Source organism: Myxocyprinus asiaticus, chromosome 13 (assembly GCF_019703515.2).
Source record: "Myxocyprinus asiaticus isolate MX2 ecotype Aquarium Trade chromosome 13, UBuf_Myxa_2, whole genome shotgun sequence".
Lineage (NCBI taxonomy): Eukaryota > Metazoa > Chordata > Actinopteri > Cypriniformes > Catostomidae > Myxocyprinus > Myxocyprinus asiaticus.
In genome coordinates, this window is record NC_059356.1 from 16,283,324 (window position 1) to 16,302,463 (window position 19,140).

Here is a 19,140-nt window from a genome sequence, read left to right on the forward strand (position 1 = left end):
GGCGCTCCCTCATTTCAAGAATGGTACACCGAATTGGGCAGGGTAGTGGCATTCCAAAAGATGACATGAAATAAACTCCATAAAATATAACATAGAACACACCAATGTACATTACAGATATAAAAAAAAAATTAAAAAAAATAAGAAGAAACATAACTATTTCCATAAAATATAATAAAATGTGATCTGGGAACGCCCAATTATTGTTTTTCACCATAATTTTAGCAATAGTTTACCATAAGAGTATATGTATACTCTTGTTAAACATAATATATATTTTTACCATTTATTATATAGTAAAATCATACTTTTACATCTAAAAACATTTTTACAATATTTTCTGTAAAATTACATTTACTGTCTTATTAATATATTGTAATTTTTACTGTAAATGTTAACGTAACTACCTGTTAACCAATTGACGTTTTTTTACTGTAGCATTTTTACATCGTTTTCTGATAAATTACAGACATTTTTATGGTAATAGAAATCCCCCAACCACACTGTAAAATCTAATTAGTTAACTTTACTTAAAAAAGCATGTAAACTGATTGCCTTAAAAAAATCTAAGTAAAATATACTTATTTGGCAGTAAATGTACTTATTTGGCTCAAGTAAAGTGAACTAGGAATAGTCCAATTTACTTGAAAAAAATAAGTATAATTACTTGATTTTATAAAGGCAATTGTTTTCCTCACTTTTTTTAAGTAAAGTCAACTTATTACATTTTACAGTGCAGTTTCAGTAATTCAAAATATATATATATATATATATTTGTTGTCCCAAACCAAATGGGTTAAGTAAACGTACACATCTAAGACCCTGTTTACACCTGGCATTAAGTTGTGTTTTGGGTGATCCAATCACATGTGGTCAGCGTTAAATACAGGTCTAAATGTTTTGTGATCAGATCACAAAAACAACATACGAATGTGGTCAAAAACGCATGTGACTACATCGCACTTGAGGTGTAAATGCCAATCCATCCTGAATGCGTCCAGGGGACAGCATAAGTGCCACCCCTCACCTGTCAATCAACTGCGGCGCTAAAAACAAGAATTTAAACATGGCTGGTTACGAGCGGCTTTAAAAGGAAATAACAATCCAATCAGAAAATTGGAAAAAGCAGAGACACACACAAGCATGAGAACTTCACAGATCTTCTTCAGTGTGTCTGATATCAATATCCATAAAAATAAAAATTACACTGAAAGAAATATTTTTTTCTGAACATAATTTTACAGACATATCAGGTTAAAATAACATTTTCACATGTGAAAATCATGATATTTTCCTTTTTTTCAGTAACATATCAGTTAAGTAACAGGGAAACTGTAAATTTGTGTGAATAAATGTATTTTAGGGGAATTTAACACTTATAAATCACTAGCTCGCCTCTGAAGGAGGAAGCGGGAGCCGGGTAAACAATCCAGCGTAAGTCTCTTTATTGAAACACTTTTCAGTGTAACACAAAACATTGGCTTTGCAGCATGACATAAATGCACACACATAAACACTGCTGTGTGTGTCTCTCTCTCCCCTCCGGCGGTCTGGACTGCCCTTTTATCCCTCTCCAGCTCTAACTGCAATAATAATTCCCCACAGGTGTCAGTCCTTACCGTTCTTCCTCTCCTGGCCTCTCTCTCAACAGACATCACTCGGCCATGCCCCTATCACCACAAACACTTTAACTGAAAAATGTGGAATGGATGTTAATTTGTATTTTCTCTTGTGCAGTTACATTTAGATTGATTTTAAAGTACTATTACTAGTTTATAAATCACTCAATGGCCTAGGACCCTTATACATTGCAGATATGCTTGTTGAATATAAACCTAATATAGACCTTTCAGATCATGCAGTTACTGTAGAAATAAAGGTTTACTTAAAACAAGGTGAGACATTGTTTAGCTATTATGCCACCCGCAACGGGAGCCAGCTTTCTGAAGAGGTCGGATGTGCTCCAAAAGTAGCCACATTAAAATCCAAACTGAACACATCTGTTTAACTGTGCATTTATTGATTGAGCACTCTGCTGCACTGATTACACTGTCTCATCTTGTAATAATATATCTGTATTCTTTTTTCTTTCCTTTTATTGATTTTAAAACATTTCTAAATCAAAATGTATGACTGTTATGTACTTTTATTTTCTCTCTCTCTCTTTATCATTTCTATGTAAGGCACTTTGAATTACCATTGTACAAAATTTGATATATAAATACATTTTACTTGCCTAGCCTCATCTTGATTAAAAATATACATATTTTTAGTTAATTCTATAATTAATTACCATTAGTTACGATTAAATATTTTGGTTAATTGATTCAATTAAGGTTCAATTCATTTAATGATATAAATTGACCACTCGTGTTTTATATAGGCTAAGGGTTGGGGAGTAATGGAATACATGTAACGGGATTACGTATTTAAAATACGTTTTTTTTTTACAAAATATAAGTAACTGTATTCCACTACAGTTACAATTTAAATCATTGGTAATTAGAATACAGTTACATTCAAAAAGTATTTTGATTACTGAAGAGATTACTTTGCATTTTATTGTCATTTGTTTCATTTAATATTTAGTCCTTTCAGACGGAAAACATTTATACATATAAATGATGCGATCCAAAGTGCATTTGAACAGCAGTGAAACACTTTCTTATGATGTGTTACATTCATACGAGCAGACGGAGAAGTAAGTTTGAAGTACGTTTGGAGCAGAAGAAATAGAAATAAACCTTGTGTAAATTGTCAGCTTTATGCTAAGATAAAATGCTATTTCTAGACATTTTACATGCACGTTACTAGGCACGATCATATTTTTTTTATTATAATTTCTTTTTTTTCTAGTAAGACCTTTGATATTAGGGAAAAAATCGTATTCTTGATGATAATTTTTGTATTGTTTTCCTGTAAAAATATCAAAAAATCTTTAAAACAAGATCAATTTGATTTATATTGTTTTAGAAACAACACTGCATAAGATATTTAGGTTTTTCAGAGAATGTATTTTTAACGTGTATTTTGTCTTACTGTACTGGCAGAGTTTTTATAGTCAAAACAAGTGAAAAAATCTACCAGTGCTGAAGAAGTAATCCAAAGTATATAGAATACGTTACTGACCTTGAGTAATCTAACGAAATACGTTACAAATTACATTTTACAGCATGTATTCTGTAATCTGTAGTGGAATACATTTCAAAAGTAACCCTCCCAACCCTGTATAGGCTTAATTTGAAATAAAAAATTAATAAATATAAATAAATGCCCCTGGAATTATTTTTCAGGGGCATTTATTTATATTTATTAATTTTTATCAATTCTTTAAGTCTAGGTGTTTTAAATACTGTTATTACTTCAAATAATGCATTTTATTTTGAAAAGATGTCCGTGTGATAATGGCCCTTCAGTAGTGCAAAATTGTATTTGATATGTGGATGTTTAATGGTGCTAAAGGCGAGTGTCACGACTATTATTGCTTATACTTAGGGTTAAGGATTTTATCTAAAGTATTAAAGGTGTACTCAGTATTTTTTTATGGTTTACTAACTTCTAAAGATATGGAAAAAAAATATCTGAAGAATGTTACCATATATAGCTTTTATTGTGTGTAGTGCCCTCCAGTGTTAGTTACAGGACACAACAGAAGTCTACAGAAATACAAAAACTACACACCACAGGTAAGTGTTGATGCAACCATGCACGTTGCGAGATTGTAGCCTGGGATCTTATTAAATGGTTAGATGGACAGTAATTGTTTCTGGGCTCTACACATGCCATACTAGTCTGCCTTTGATAGGTGGCATATATGACTATCATTCATCTAGAAGTGACACTGTTTGGTGTTTGCAAGGTTTACAGGCATCCATTTATTAAAGCCACATCTTCTCAGACATCACAGAGAGAATGGTAGAGACTGGTTAGATTTGATTAAAGGTGTTATATCATGAGTTATCACAGTTTTCTTGATCGTTTGATATAAAAGAGCTTAATGTACTATGAAAAAATAAGTTCAGAATTCAAAACTTTTAGTTTTTGAACAATAATTGACCTTAAAGAGAACGCTGATCATAGCAGGCATTTTATGCTTTAGTTTATGAATTGTGGTGTAAAATTGAGCTTGCATATCTAGAAGAGTTTGCATTCACATACAGTATTTACTGTATGTTTCAGGCATTTGTCAGGCCTACATCCGATTTCTTTGCAGTTTCATCATAGCTATTGAATAATGGCTGCCATTACTAGACTGCCATCAATTCATTTAATGATGCCACTGTTGCTCTGTGTAGTTTGGGGCTAGAAAATTAGTTGACTGAATAGCATCAAAAATAAAAAGCTATAATTGATCATCCTGTATTTTAACAATTGCAATTCATATCAATTGATTAAATGCTAGGGCATTTCTAGCATAAACAAACAAACAAAAGCCTTTGACATTGACATTTATGAGGGATCATAAAACTCATTCAATATTCAACTTTGCATACATTTTTTTAAAGGCATAGTTCTTAGTACAAGTTAAACTCAATCGACAGTATTTGTGGCATAATATTGGTAGCCACAAAAATGTATTTCCATTCGTTCCTCTTTTTATTAAAAAAAGCAAAACTCTGGGTTACAGTGAGGCACTTACAATGGAAGTGAATGGGGCCAATCCGTAAACATTAAAATACTCACTGTTTCAAAAGTATAGCCAGACCTAATCAATATGCGTGTAAACATGATTTTAGTGTGATAAAATCACTTACTAACCTTTTTCTGTGTAAAGTTAGAGCCAATTTTACAACTTCATTGCCATGACGATGTAATGTCAACAAACCCTAAAATGTTAAAACAACTGTAAAAATGTCAATTTTTTTTACAATTTTACAGCTCAGAGAGTATGAGTGTTAGTAGAATAATTAATGTAAGTGCTTTCTTAAAATTATAAGTATCACATTTCTGACTGTAAACTCTCCAAAAATTGGCCCCATTCAATTCCATTGTAAGTACCTCCCTGAAACCTCTATTCTTTCTTTCTTTCTTTCTTGGGACGAGTGGAAATATATATATATATATATATATATATATATATATATATATATATATATATATATATATATATATATATATTTTTTTTTTTTGTTTTTTTTTTGGTAATCGACATTATGCCACAAATGCTGTCGATTGATCTTAATTTGTACAGAACCAGGAATAATCCTTTAAATATTGTGTACAAGCCTGTCTTCAGACTGACAAAGCCCTTCTGATAGAGAGCCTAGATTATGAGATGCTTCACAACGCTGAATAACCCGCTTTTGTGAGGAAACAGCTCATAGTTTCATGAATTAACCACCTTTACGCTAACCTTTAACATGTTTTACACTAAATAATCCTTTTGGAGTGAACTATGTGTGGAGTTTACTATGATAAAATTGCTGTTTTATAAGTGAAGCCACGGACGATTTTACGACCGGAAGGAGTCAGTTTACGGCTCTCTCAATTCATTTGTATAGCATCAGCAAACTGTCGTAAAATGCTAGTTGACCGTTACAGCCGTCATGCTCTCTACAATGATAGAACCGAGAAGGTTGATAGCTCAGTACTATAAGATCTCTGCAGACTGACTGAGTGTGACGCCAATTAATCATTTACGGTTATCGTCTCAGTAACCTGGCAACGAAAAAAACGACTATAAATAATTGATTTCCTGTGGGTTACAGTGGAATGGAAGTCCACTTTAATGCCAAAGACTTTTGAAGCTTTGAATGGAATAATGGAGTGGACGTTGTTATCAAAAACGTTTGACAACTTGGCCTTTCTCATAACACTGTTCTCCGTTACAAAACTCGCAAGATTATATTCGAAAAAATGTATATTCAACCATAAATCTACACCATTTACAGTGGTAATATTAGCTTCCAAAATCGAGTGAAAGGTGCAAAACATTCAACGCGACGTGAATTTACAAATCCTACTACAACGAAGGCCAAGAGAATGAATATTAATTACGAAATGATGACGTTGCTTGGTAAACTTCCTGGGGCGTCCACTCACGTCAGCTAATTAATATTCATAAGCCAAGCCTTCGCCATAGTAGCATAGGTAAAATGAGTCGCGGCATCCATATGGGACACGCACACCTCCCATCTTCCACGTTTACGTCAAATCATTCCAAGCAGCGGATGTTATAGGAAAAGTGGGGCTACTGGAGAGCCACAAACGTCAACGTATGAGCTAGAAACCCTTGAAAAGTTCTTCAGCCTGACATTTACTGTAACACCAGGGATCCAGAAGGTAATGGCGTGTTGCGTGCATCAACAGTGTTTCTGAAGCTGACTGTTGTTTTTGATTTAGTGCGTTGACATGATAGCGTAGCTAGAGCCATCAGTCTTTGACTCAGGCCTGTGTTTTCTCATCATTAACTGCACAAGTATGAAGCGTCGAGGAATTTTATTTGATATTTATGGTTCTATGGAAGTTACTACCTCTACCTGGTGCATTATTTTATACTAAAGACCGCATTGCATTGCCATGCTTTGCTAATGTTATGTAAATATGCCTAAACCACAGTGTTGGCTAGCAGGGGTTGTTGCAGATTTTACTGTAAACTTGCGTACTATATTTGGGGCCAGTGGGCGTATTTTTAGGTGTTCAACCTGGATAATTGTAACTGTCTGCATTCAAGATTAGCCACATGAGTTTATAGTATTAGTAGGAATCGTCTGGACCGTATTACATAGACTTTTAATCATGTGTCCTAAATGAAGATCTGAAAAATTCAAATTAGGATCTAAACTGATAAGATTATAGAGTTAGGGGCTGTTCACACCGAAATCGTCCTTGCGCTAAAAAACCGCTGGATGCATCGTCACGAATAGAGCAGAGAGACGCATGTTTACATCGAAAAACAACGTAGACGGATGCAATAACGTGTTCGGTGGAACAGCCCCTTGATGAGGGCAATAACTGATGGTACAAATGCAAGTTTGCATGCATCCCTTCTGTTATAGTGAGTCACAGACAGAAAAGTTTAGTAATAGTGAGAGCATTAAGGTTAGGAATGTCTTATGTAATCAGTGCAAGCGGGGATGAAACGCAGGTTGGATAATCGCTGGCCTCAGTTTGAGCGCATCATCTCCTCCACAACACTCCAGAAAAGACGAGAACGCACACCTCAAATGCCCTAATGGCACGCCAGCAATGCATTAAACATGTTGACGGCTAATGCATTGTGCACGGGGCCGTAGCTGGGTATTCTGGGGCCCCTGGCTGTATATTGCTTTTGCATATTTGTGGTTAGAGTAGCTTACAGTCAACGTTTCCTAAATGCTAAATAATACAGGACTGTGAATTGGTCTATGAGCTACCTTGACTACACAAACCAATAGACATAAGTCACACATGATATTTTTATGCTCCAGCTGTCACATCACGACCTGTTTACCTGAGTCAGGGGATGCATCTTTGACCCACTTCAGTCATTTTAATTAAAAGGAGCCTTATTGACTATCTGATTGTAAATATTTGAAGTGAGCATTAATAGAGCATTGTAATATTTATGTACGTATCTTCTTGTGCATATGTGCAGTTAAGTAATCCTATACTGTATGAGGGCAGTTTATTACAAGTTGTTAAAGAGGTTATATTCAATGCATATTCTATTCAGTTATTGCACCCAGTAAGACTATACTTAGATTTGGCTTCCAAATGAGCTACAATTTCCTCCATCACCTTGCTCCTGATTTGCATTTATTTTCCATACACTTTTATAATGTTTATTTTTTTAACATATGGACACTTATTTTACAGTGTTTGACATTGGGTTGGGATTTACCCTTGTATTTAAGTTTCCAAGAATACCGTGCTGTACCGTTGTGTTATTACTGTAAATATTATTGCTTCAACCTCTTAAGGACAAAAACTCAAACCAGAGATACTGAAGATAACACTTGCTGCTTAATTATGAACATCGCAAGAAGTTAACTTATTTTATTTTCATGTTTTGTGTCTCCAGATTGGTTTTCTAGCTGTTTTGGTGTTTGGTGCAACAAGAGGCTTGATTTGTTGGATCTACCTTGAACTGACAGGTGATTTGGTACCTAACCATTCGGGTTATTGAACAAACTGACATCTGTTAAGAGAATTCATATATTTTACTTAATATATGTCATATGTTTATTTTATAGTCTATACAGTTGACTCATTTAATGCACAGATATGTCAGCTATATCATCAAGGCCAATGTTTATAATTGCAACCATTAGAATTGGGATTTAGGCCTATATGCACTTGGGTTGCCCTACTGACATTTATTAGTCTGTAGTGCAAAGAAAAAGTGTACATATGAACAGATCATTTATGGTTATGGATGTTCTCTTCTTATTTGTGGGCTCAGGGGAATCGAGGCAGTGTGGGTCTGCAAATCAATGATAATTGGGTGTGCTTTAAATGCCTCGGCAACAGTAGTGAGAGGTAGTGCTATCAGATTACACTGTGTGGTTTTTGAACTGTCACTCCTGTTTGTCTTCCTGAAGGTAGTGCGAGCGGAGCTCCCTTGTCTGGCCCTCTTTCCAAAGAACCAACATGTCCAGTGACCCCCCTCCTCCCTACCCAGGGGGCCCCAGTGCCCCTCTTCTCGAGGAGAAAAATGGACAACCTCCTGTTTCAGGTAAATACCTAGATGTTTTCTCATCAGTTGATTTGATCCTTTTTAAACCTGCAGACAAACTCACAAAAAATGTAAATGCAGTGCATTGAAGAAGCCCTTCACCCTCAAAAGTTGTTCCAGGAAACCATGGAAACTTGAATGAAGGCACTTTCCTACTTTTTGAATTTATCATGGAACCAAAAAGAATGCATTGTATGTAGGAAGGCATTGCAAACCTTTGCCAGGACCAGAGAGAATTTGCAGAATTACATTTATGCACTCATTTTGGGGGAAAATGTTCAGAACTCTGTGGAATATATTTAAATATGGTAATATGTGTTAAACGGAGCTGAGAGTACTGTACTTTTAAGGGTAGCTGAAAGCATAACCACATAAGTCAAATATTTATATTTATTAATGTTTAATATGTGTACAAAGTGAAAGTGAATGTGTACAAAGAAATAAGTGAATTATGGAAGGCGGTATGAATAGACTCTGAATTAGGGCTGCACAAGTATGACAATAATCATAATAGTCAATTATTTCCCTCGATATTGTAATTGAGATTAATTCTGATGAATAGAATTTACACTACAATGCAAATTTTGGGTGGATTAACTGCAGGACATTCTTTATGTAGGCTACATATTCAAAACAAGCTGAAAACTGTGTTCCTGAATTCATTTATTGCTGTTGTAAACATCAGTAAATCAGCAGAGGACATGTGAGGCATCTATTTCTAAAACTAGAGACTCTGATGTACTTATCCTCTTGTTTAGTTGCACATCTGGCCTTCCACATCTCTTTCTGTCCTTGTTAAAGCCAGTTGTCCTTTGTCTTTGAAGACTAATGTATACCTTTGTATGAAATCTTCAGTTTTTTTGCCGTTTCAAGCATTGTATAGCCTTCATTCCTCAAAACATTGATTGACTGATGAGTTTCTAGAGAAAGCTGTTTCTTTTTTGCCATTTTTGACCTAATCTTGACCTTAAGACATGCCAGTCTATTGCATACTGTGGCAACTCAAAAACAAACACAAAGACAATGTTAAGCTTCATTTAAGGAACCAAATAGCCTTCAACTGTGTTTGATATAATGGCAAATGATTTTCTAGTACCAATTAGCAATTTAGCATGATTACTCAAGGATAAGGTGTTGGAGTGATGGCTGCTGGAAAAGGGGCCTGTCTAGATTTGATCAAAAATGACTTTTTTCAAATAGTGATAGTGCTATTTTTTTACATCAGTAATGTCCTGAATATATTTTGTGATCAGTTGAATGCCACTTTGGTGAATTAAAGTACCAATTTCCTTCCGAAACAGCAAAATCTGTACATTATTCCAAACTTTTGGCCGCCAGTGTGTATATATAAGTATACAGTACTGTGCAAAAGTTTTAGGCACTTGTGAAAAATATTTCATAGTGAGGATGTCTTCAGAAATAGTTTTCATTTATCAATTAACATCATACAAAGTCCAGTAAACATAAAAAAGCTAAATCAATATTTGGTGTGACCACCTTTGCCTTCAAAACAGCACCAATTCTCCTAGGTACACCTGGACACAGTTTTTCTTGGTTGTTGGCAAAATAGGATGTCCCAAGTGTCTTGAAGAACTTGCCACAGTTCTTCTATCTATTTAGGCTGTCTAAATTGCTTCTGTCTCTTCATGTAAACCCAGACTGACTCGATGTTGAGAGGCTTCTCCCTAGTTGAACATCAGCATTTAGTGTGATTCTGAAGCAAACCCCTCCATCACATATTTATTTTGGATTTAGCTTTCCATCTGAAACTGGAAATGTTTTTGCAGACTGTGTAGTAGATATAAATGTACGGTTGACAAAGGTGTTATTTAATCATTCCTGAGGCTATTCACTTAGTGCGATTGATTCTCTCTCTGTTATTATGAGGTTACACAAACCAGATAATTCCAAAATGCTGTCTGTCATGTTGACCGATAAAAGAAACGCAAGAAAGAAAACCATTTATGAAGCATCAAACATAATTGGCACATCAGTTTTCATATTAACCATTAGTGGTCGACCGATATGGGTTTTTTAATTGCAGATGCCGATATCCAGAGAGCAGGATGGCCAATAGGCCGATAAAATGCCGATATATCACACAATTTAATATAGTAAATAACATAAATAAAAAATTGCTAAATCACACACAATGGCACGTAACAACAAAACGAACCATGACTGGTCGTTTACATGTCTCAGTCGCTTCACATGCAAGCAGGCGATTCTCGGCTCCCTCAAGAAACAAATCGGCCAAATGGGAAAATTTATCGGCCGATGCGATATATCGGTCGACCACTATTAACCATCTTAACATACCTTCTCTCTCTCTCTCTCTCTCAGAAAGACAGAGAGATCCAACACTGTGAGAAAAAGTGGAGCGTTGCACACAGATATTTACATATATACTTTACACGGGATAGAAACATCTCTACCCTTTGACACTTTATACCATTGCAATGATGTATATTGCTATACCACCCAGCGGTAAATTTTTTTTGATTATTTATTCAGTTAATTGTGCAGCCCTAATCTCATTTGTCTTACAGAAGTCTAGCGGGTGGGAAACAGAAGTTCTGTCATTTCTTAACATTTTTCATCAAACTATTTCCTCAGCAGCTGCAGTAGTGACAGGACCTCCACAGAGACAGCCCCTACCTCCAGAATATGGACCTCCACCTTATGAAGCCACACTACAACCTGGCTTTGTTCCTCCACATGTCCCAGGTGAAGGTGCAATGCCTAAGCCTATGGCTATGTCTCATCCACATGGTGGGTCTGCTAACCAAACTGCATCTGAAGCTGAATCTTGAGCATTTCACACATGAACAGAGGAGAGTTACATTACCAATGCAAAGTTATATTAAAAACTTTAGCAGTCAGATTTTTGTGATGTATAAAATCTTGCCAATAGTTCATGCTGGAAAATGTTATTGTAATATAGGTTAAGGCAATAATACCATATAATGATACATTTTGGGGGAAAACAGCATTACCACTGGGACTTAACTGTAGGTATGGCTACCCTGTGCAATGAGATAGAAATCAAAAGTCTTGTCTTTTGTTGCAGTCATAGCTGGTTAGAACAAAAACTATTATAAACAGAAATGATTAATCGCTTCTTTGCGTTTGCACATTGCTCCTACAAAGGACTCATGTATTGTTTTTCTCATTATAGACAAGATGTTCCACTAGATACAATCTGTGTGTAGAAATTCGTTAACCTAAACTAAATTTCAATGCATTGCAGGTGGTTATTACCCTCCCTATGGGCACTATCCTCATCCAATGGCGGAGCACTACGCTCCAGGGCCCAGTCACTTTGCTCCTGGCCACACAGCCACTGTTATCACCCCTCCTGGTGCAGCCACTACTGTGACTGTTCTACAGGGGGAGATGTTCCAGTCAGCTCCAGTGCAAATGGTGTGTCCACACTGCCAGCAACCCATCATCACATGCATCAGCCACGACATCGGCCTCATGAATACCCTCTTCTGTCTCTTCTGCTTCTTTGTCGGGTAAGTGGACAGTACAGCACAATGGACTTGTTTACCTGGTATTAGCACCCATTTTGGGTGATCCGACCTCAAGTGGTCAGGTGAGACAGATTGCCTTATCAAATGTGTCTCTTGTGATTGGATTTCGAGAGGAGGGTCTCTGATTTCGTGACTACACACATCATTAACTAAATCAGTGTGTCACTGGATTTTTAAAGTGCTGAAATGGTTAAGAAGGCACATAAAGTAGTTCTTTATGTAGTAGTTCATAAAGTGGGTCTATTGCACCCAAATATACTTAAATTTTAATCACAAACACTACTGAGCAAAATGCTCTTTGTTATTTTAGTTGATAAACTGAACTTCGGATGTGCAAGCTTCACGTGATGCATGTCTCTGGTGATTTTGGGCATACTGAATAAGTTTTCTCAAGTCTTATGTAGGGATGCACCGATATGATACCTGGATTGGTATCGGCTCCAATACTGATGTTTTTACCCGGATCCGACGATCCCGATCCAAATTCAGTACCACATGTTATTTATGGTCGTTACCATCAAGCTCAAAGAATGACAAATAAGACACTTTAAAGCACCATTAAAGTAGTCAGTTTGACTCGTGCATTTTGTTCAAAGACTCTTGAAGACATATGATAGCTTTGTGAATTGCAAAAGGCTGTGTTTAATAAATAAATACACAGTCTGCATGCACAGCATGCTTCCCTTAACGAGTATGTGATATGTGAGCGCTCCACACAAACTTCATCTCAGATGTATTTGTTCGCTTATAACATGCATTGAGAATGGCACCGGATGCACATTTCACCAGATGTTAAATGAAAAGCAAATTAAACCACTGTGAACAAGCCGACAAACACTCTACTGGAGTCTTCCTGAAGCAGTCTGTCAAAATAAAAGCCAGAGTCAAAATAAAAGCTCTATGAAATTACAACGGAAATGCAGCACTAGTAATTGTAGCCCATTGTACAAAGGGGCCACAGTTTGTTCCTGGCAGGCAGCAGATGCCCTTACCCTGCCTCCATCCTAATCCTAAACACTGGAGTCTGTTAGGCAGAGTGGCCTGATAGGAACAATGTATGGCACCTTTTTCCTATCGTGGGAAAGGCATCACTCAGTAACAAAATAACATCATAAATTTATTATTATTATTATTATTATTATTACATTTGTAATTTAACAAATTATAAAAAAAAAATATTTAAGTTGACTGGGTTCCAAAAAATTACTATGTGATTGAAAATGAGCAAAAAAGAGAACTGAAACCATATAAAAGTCCAGAGAGAAGTTGAAAAAAAATTTGTAAAAGAGAAATGGCTTCTTGTCTTGACTTTCACTGGAATTACTGTTAATTTTGCTGCTGCATCCAGCAGACTGGTTAACAAAAACTACGTTTTTCTTAATAGGCTGCACATGTTGTTATGTAATAGTTTTTTTTTGTTTTTGTATAATGAAATAATGTGTAGTTATAGGTTTTTGTTTCTTTACACATAAAATAGTTCTCCCCATCAGTTCCACACAGTTAGTTATCGATATTTTAAATTCATTAAGAAAAAAACAATACTGAGAGTTCAGGTATCAGGTACAGTAGGAGAAAAAAATGATATTGGTTCAGCCCTAGTCTTGTGCATGCTTTTCCAAAATTTATGATTGAACGGTTGTTTTCTATTTAAGCCAGCAACGTTTATAACTGTTGTTTTTGTGGAATGGTTCATTTATAGGTGAGTAGATGTCAATTGCTGTAATCCAGGACAAATCACTAAATGTTTTTTGTCTATACTATTCGCACCTGTATTAATCACTGTCCACTTCACGTTAGAAATAGGGATGCATCGATTCCACTTTTTTCTTTTCCGATTCCGATATCTGAAATCTCAGTATCGGCCGATACCGATCCGATACAGTTTAGAATATCTTTACATTATTGTGTGGAACTAATTGGGGGTACTCTGTAACATAACTACACATTATTTCAGTATAAATGTATAGCTTATTAAGAAAAACTTAGTTATTAACTAGTCTACTGGATTGTGTAGCAGCAAAATTAACTGTAATTCTAGTCTAAGTGTTCAGTAGAAAAGAAGGCAGTTTTTTTGTGTGTGTGTGTGTGCGCCAGATACAAAAATGTTTCAATTTTGTATCTGGATATTAAAGGATTCAGATCTATTTTTTGTTCAGTTTAGTTGCAAATAATCAGTCCACTTTTCATTCACACAGTTATTTTTTGGAACCCATTTAACTTAAATATTGTTATAATTTGTAAACAAACAGTAATAATAATGTATTATTATTATTGACTTTTAGAATTTTAAATACAACAGTAATATTTCTCAGTCGTGCACCTTTAACTTTAAAACCCTCACGCTTTTATTTTGACATTCTGATCTCTCCAGGAAGTCCTGTATGTGTCTGTTTGTAGGCAAGTTCACAGTAGTTTAATTCGCTTATTCAAATTCTGGTAAAATGCATCTCCGGTGCCGTTCTAAATTCATATTATAAGTCAGGGTTCAGCAACCTTTTTGACATGGAGTGCCATTTTGTATTTTCCTGATCAATGGCTGTGCCCCCCGAGGTTTGAGTTCATTTGAGAACATTTTTCTATTTAGCATTTTTCTAATTTAATCATTTATTTTTCATTACATATGATATTATCAGCATAACAGTTCGAGTGAAAAATATGTGCAAAACCCGATGTCCTGATCCTGCATGTGAATTTTCACAGAGCATCTTGAGAAAGTGCTTTCATGAAAGAAATCCTGTCCTTTTGTACAAAATGAGTTAACACAGTTAATGTCACAAATTTGCTTATTTGATTACTGATCACGAAATTGTGGAATCTTAAATATTTCATATGTTCTAAATCACACAGGGGAGTAATCACTAGCATGCAAGCAACAGCGAGAGAGGAGCAGGCTATTTTATTTATAAGAAGTTTTTTGCACCTGCATTCCAATCTACATCTTGGTTGTCATCAGCTGAATGGGAGGCTAAACACTAAAGTGTGACGAGACTCGCGCTGCGCGTGCAAGCCATTCTCACATCACAAGCCAATCAACTATTTAGCCCTTTTTGGTGAATCGCACCTGCAAAATCCTAAAACTTTATTTCCAGGTTTAATTTATATTTTGAATAGACTCAGATTTCTGAACCCCACGATGTGGGTTTATGTTTTCTCTTTTAATCGTTTAATGTAATTTTGAGTGTGACGATGGTTTAAGGAGGGTGTACCTGTATGCTGGGTTGGAAATCTCAAGGATTAATAGTGGTGTTTTCCTTATTACATCACGTGTTGTTCTGAAAGCAAAAAGAAACAAATGAAACACGGAATGTCATCCACACAGCCTGACCGAAGCAAAGCGGGTGTGTTTACTCACACGATTAACCGAAAGTGAAGCGCTGCCGGCTCGTGAAGTGCGAATGGCTTGCATGTGCTGTACGAGTCTGTTGGATATGCTGCAGTCTCGTTACATTTTAACTTTTTGTTTAGCCTCCCATTCAGCTCAAGAAAACATGCTGCGTGATGATGAGGAAGAATTACATCAAGCTGTAGATTGGAATGCATGTGCGGAATTTCATTTGAATAAAATAGTCTTTTCCTCTCTCGCAGTTTCTGGCGTGCAAGTGATTATCCCTCCGCATGCCAATGCTGGCACGCATGCCATAGGTTGCCGACCCCTGTTATAAGTGAACCGAACTATTGAGCGTCTACATCTGAGATGTTGTTCATGAGTAGCGCTCAAATATTGCGCACTGCGTGAAGGCTAAAAAAATAGTATGTCAACAGAGCAGCGCCATTCACTAAAGCCTTGTTTATACTTCCACCTGGCACGGCAGCGCGCCGGGCCGCAGACTGCATGCGCACCTCCTTAAATTCTAGAGGCGTTTATACTTGACACGCTTGCCATTGTACTATTCTGTGAAATGACAGGGGGCAGCCCAGTGAAAATATGATCTGAATCAGCTGAAAGTAGTAGTGAGAAGTAATAGTTTGCCAGTCAGACACAACTACTTTAAACCTTTACAAGAATCTTTGTAATAAAAGCATCAAACTTCAATCTGGTTTTGATTTTATTCTATATTAAGGTACCAGACAAATACTTGTATCATGCCTTAAAAATGTACGAGTCATATGAACTACTTTAATGGTGTTTTTGTGGTTCTTTTATGTCATTTTTTGAGCTTGACAGTATCGAACATGACTAACACATAGTATAGGATTTGGATTAGGCTCGTGGAACGATACCCCATCCGTCTACAAATGTCAGTATCTGAGCCAATACCGATCCAGGTATCGGATCCAACACTGACCCAAAACTGATGTCAATACCAGGTGTAGAGACAATACGATCTAATATGCAGCCACATCATCAGTTTAAGGGAATTTGATCTCAGTGGCATCCTGTAAAATGAATGATTTCTAATGACTAATGCACGTGACTTAATATTTTTTTCTTCTTTTACAGTTGCGATCTAGGCTGTTGCTTGATCCCCTGTATGATTGACGACCTCAAGGATGTGACACATACTTGCCCGAACTGCAAGGGCTATATTTACACATACAAGCGCATATGCTAACAGTTTATCCAATACTCAACAATCAGGCTGTGACCTCACTCTAGTGGGTGTTGATGACCCTTTCATTTCCATCTGCTCTGTGTTAATTTTGCCCATAGTTTTAGCCAGCTCTGATTTTATATAACTATTGATTCTAACACTTAATGTACAGAGAACATGATATAATTACTGACAACTCTAAATGAAGCATAGAAGACAAGCAGTGATTGAAGAAGGCATTACGAATCAGTACATTTTATTTGCACAATGGTCTGGGTTACAGGGGCTTTTTTTTTTTTATTAAGCCAAGTGAATCAGTTTAGAAAAATATGTGAACATCGTAACTGTGACAAGCTCACGTGAACAATTCAGCTAAATGAAAACTAAATGAAGTTCACTTCAGGGTCAGTAATGTTTGAATTGTAGGAGATATATTATTTTATGCATTGTTATTTTAACATATTAAAATGGAAGTCTTTGATGGCTGAGTCTGGGAATAACGCTGTAAAATCCTGGAGTAATGTTGTTGATTTTACATGCGATAATCTTTCTCTATATTTGGCATCTTATGCAAATGTTATGGAGGAAACTTTCTTTCACTTTTGTATTTGGTTAATATATTTGTTGGCGAGGATTGTTACAAATTGTTGTGTAGATTTGTGTAATTTTAGATGAAGGGTTTCTTTTGCTAAGGGATGTGAATATCCATCTCACCCTTCTTGTAATAATTAACAGATATTAGATAGGTTTCATAAAGCTCATGGTGTAATAACACCATGCAGTTCATGTTAGGGTCATATTTGTGAAATTTGACCAATACACTTACTTTCTTTTTTGAACTTTGAATCAGAATGATAGCAAAGGTGCATCTTGAACCACCATACTAAATGTTTTGTGATGTCAGTAAACTACATGAAAACTGTTTGAGACTATATAAACTGATATCTAGTGTCCAGTCAAGTTACCAGTACTAAAATAAAATTGGTGTTAAAACATGTCTAAAATTAACATTTTCAAGATTCGTTTGTCACTGAAGACTCTTTAATTTGTCTTTTAATTATCTTTTACTTGTACATAGTAAAGGTGCTTTCTTCAAAGGAGGAGGATATTTCTGGTCAGGCTGTTCAAAGCTACTTTGCTGTTGGAATTCACCAGCATGATGAATCACGCTGCATGACATCACTGTAATCTTGCACAGAGCTCTGTTGGGCCATATGTCTCACTCAGTTCTCTGAGCTCAGCGTGCCACACTGGGCTTCATAATTCAGAGCAGATTAACCGTTCGCTTACTAATATTGTATGCAACAGGATTTAGGGGGTGATTGTCCTGTTCTTTCCTTTTTTGTGTGTGTGTGAAATTGTAATGTCTCTAGAGAGATTGTTTAATTTTCTTTGTCATCTCTAACTATGAATTGTTTCTTTTGTTAAATTGTTTGGATCACCCTAAAACTTAAATGACCGAGCGTGGTCAGTGCCATCAGCACTTGGCTTAGAATAACTGTTCTGATTGCAAAATACCATTTGTAAACATTACAGATCATTCTGTTCGGTCCTGATGTAATTTACTGTTGAGAAGTTACAGAAATCCAAGATACCATCATCAGCAGTGCTTAGACACAATATCTGAATATGGCATTAATTTATGCCATTTTTGTAAGATGATGTTGCAGATATTCTATAATGTTTCTCTGGTAGACAATCCGGCAACATTATAGTTGTTTAAGCGTCAAACTTTCCGTCTTTCCATTGTAGTATTCATCGTAAATTAAACAATTGTAGCGCTCTCTCTGTAAATGTGCATATAAACCTACTGTCTTGTTATATATGGTTATTTTCTCCAGATCTATAATTTAACTCTTTTCATAGTATTTGCACCTCTGCCATAATATGCATACCCAGGCATTACAAAAATAACTTGCTAACTTGTTAGGGCTTGGTTTCAATGTATCCAGTACTTGGGAATCCAAATCTCCTATTTGTTTGATTGAAAAATTACCTCATCCAACCCCATTTCATCTCATCCTGTGAGCCACAACCTGTATGTAATAAAGGATACCTCTTTGTCATCTACACATAACTTATTGGATGTCTATTTGAATATTGAGAATAATCTCCTGGCAATATGTATGCATGTTCATGGGGTATACTTGCACAACCCAGGCTGGCTCCCTTTAATCTATTAAGCTCTTGACTTCATAGGTCTGCAGGTAAATGCTTTATGAAGTGACTTGATGCTGTGCCAGACAGAGTAGACGTTAAGTTGTGTTACAGGAATGCAGAAACTGTAGATACATGCCTTGAGAATAGTCTGTGGCACAACACATGATGCCATGCTAAACTGAAGTCTCAAATGTGTATGTTAATCAAAACATATGGACTTGTGATTATTTGAACAAATAAAAAGGAAAAACCGTAC

The 19,140-nt window shown here is 36.0% G+C and overlaps 1 protein-coding gene across 4 annotated transcripts; it reads left to right on the forward strand.

Annotated features, from left to right (window-relative positions):
- The first annotated feature begins 6,087 nt into the window (after positions 1 to 6,087).
- On the forward strand, positions 6,088 to 19,139 carry LOC127449979 (cell death-inducing p53-target protein 1-like). 4 transcript variants are annotated; one of them, XM_051713648.1, is made up of 6 exons: positions 6,088 to 6,282; positions 8,003 to 8,075; positions 8,523 to 8,656; positions 11,276 to 11,428; positions 11,907 to 12,174; positions 16,634 to 19,139. In XM_051713648.1, exons 3-6 carry the CDS (start codon positions 8,572 to 8,574, stop codon positions 16,743 to 16,745), a joined length of 618 nt encoding a protein of 205 aa, XP_051569608.1. In that variant the 5' UTR covers positions 6,088 to 6,282; positions 8,003 to 8,075; positions 8,523 to 8,571; the 3' UTR covers positions 16,746 to 19,139. The 4 variants fall into 4 exon arrangements, with proteins under 4 accessions (XP_051569608.1, XP_051569610.1, XP_051569607.1 ...); XM_051713650.1 differs by having other exon boundaries at positions 6,089 to 6,282; positions 11,276 to 11,383; XM_051713647.1 differs by having other exon boundaries at positions 6,092 to 6,282; positions 11,273 to 11,428.
- Position 19,140: the final 1 nt, after the last annotated feature.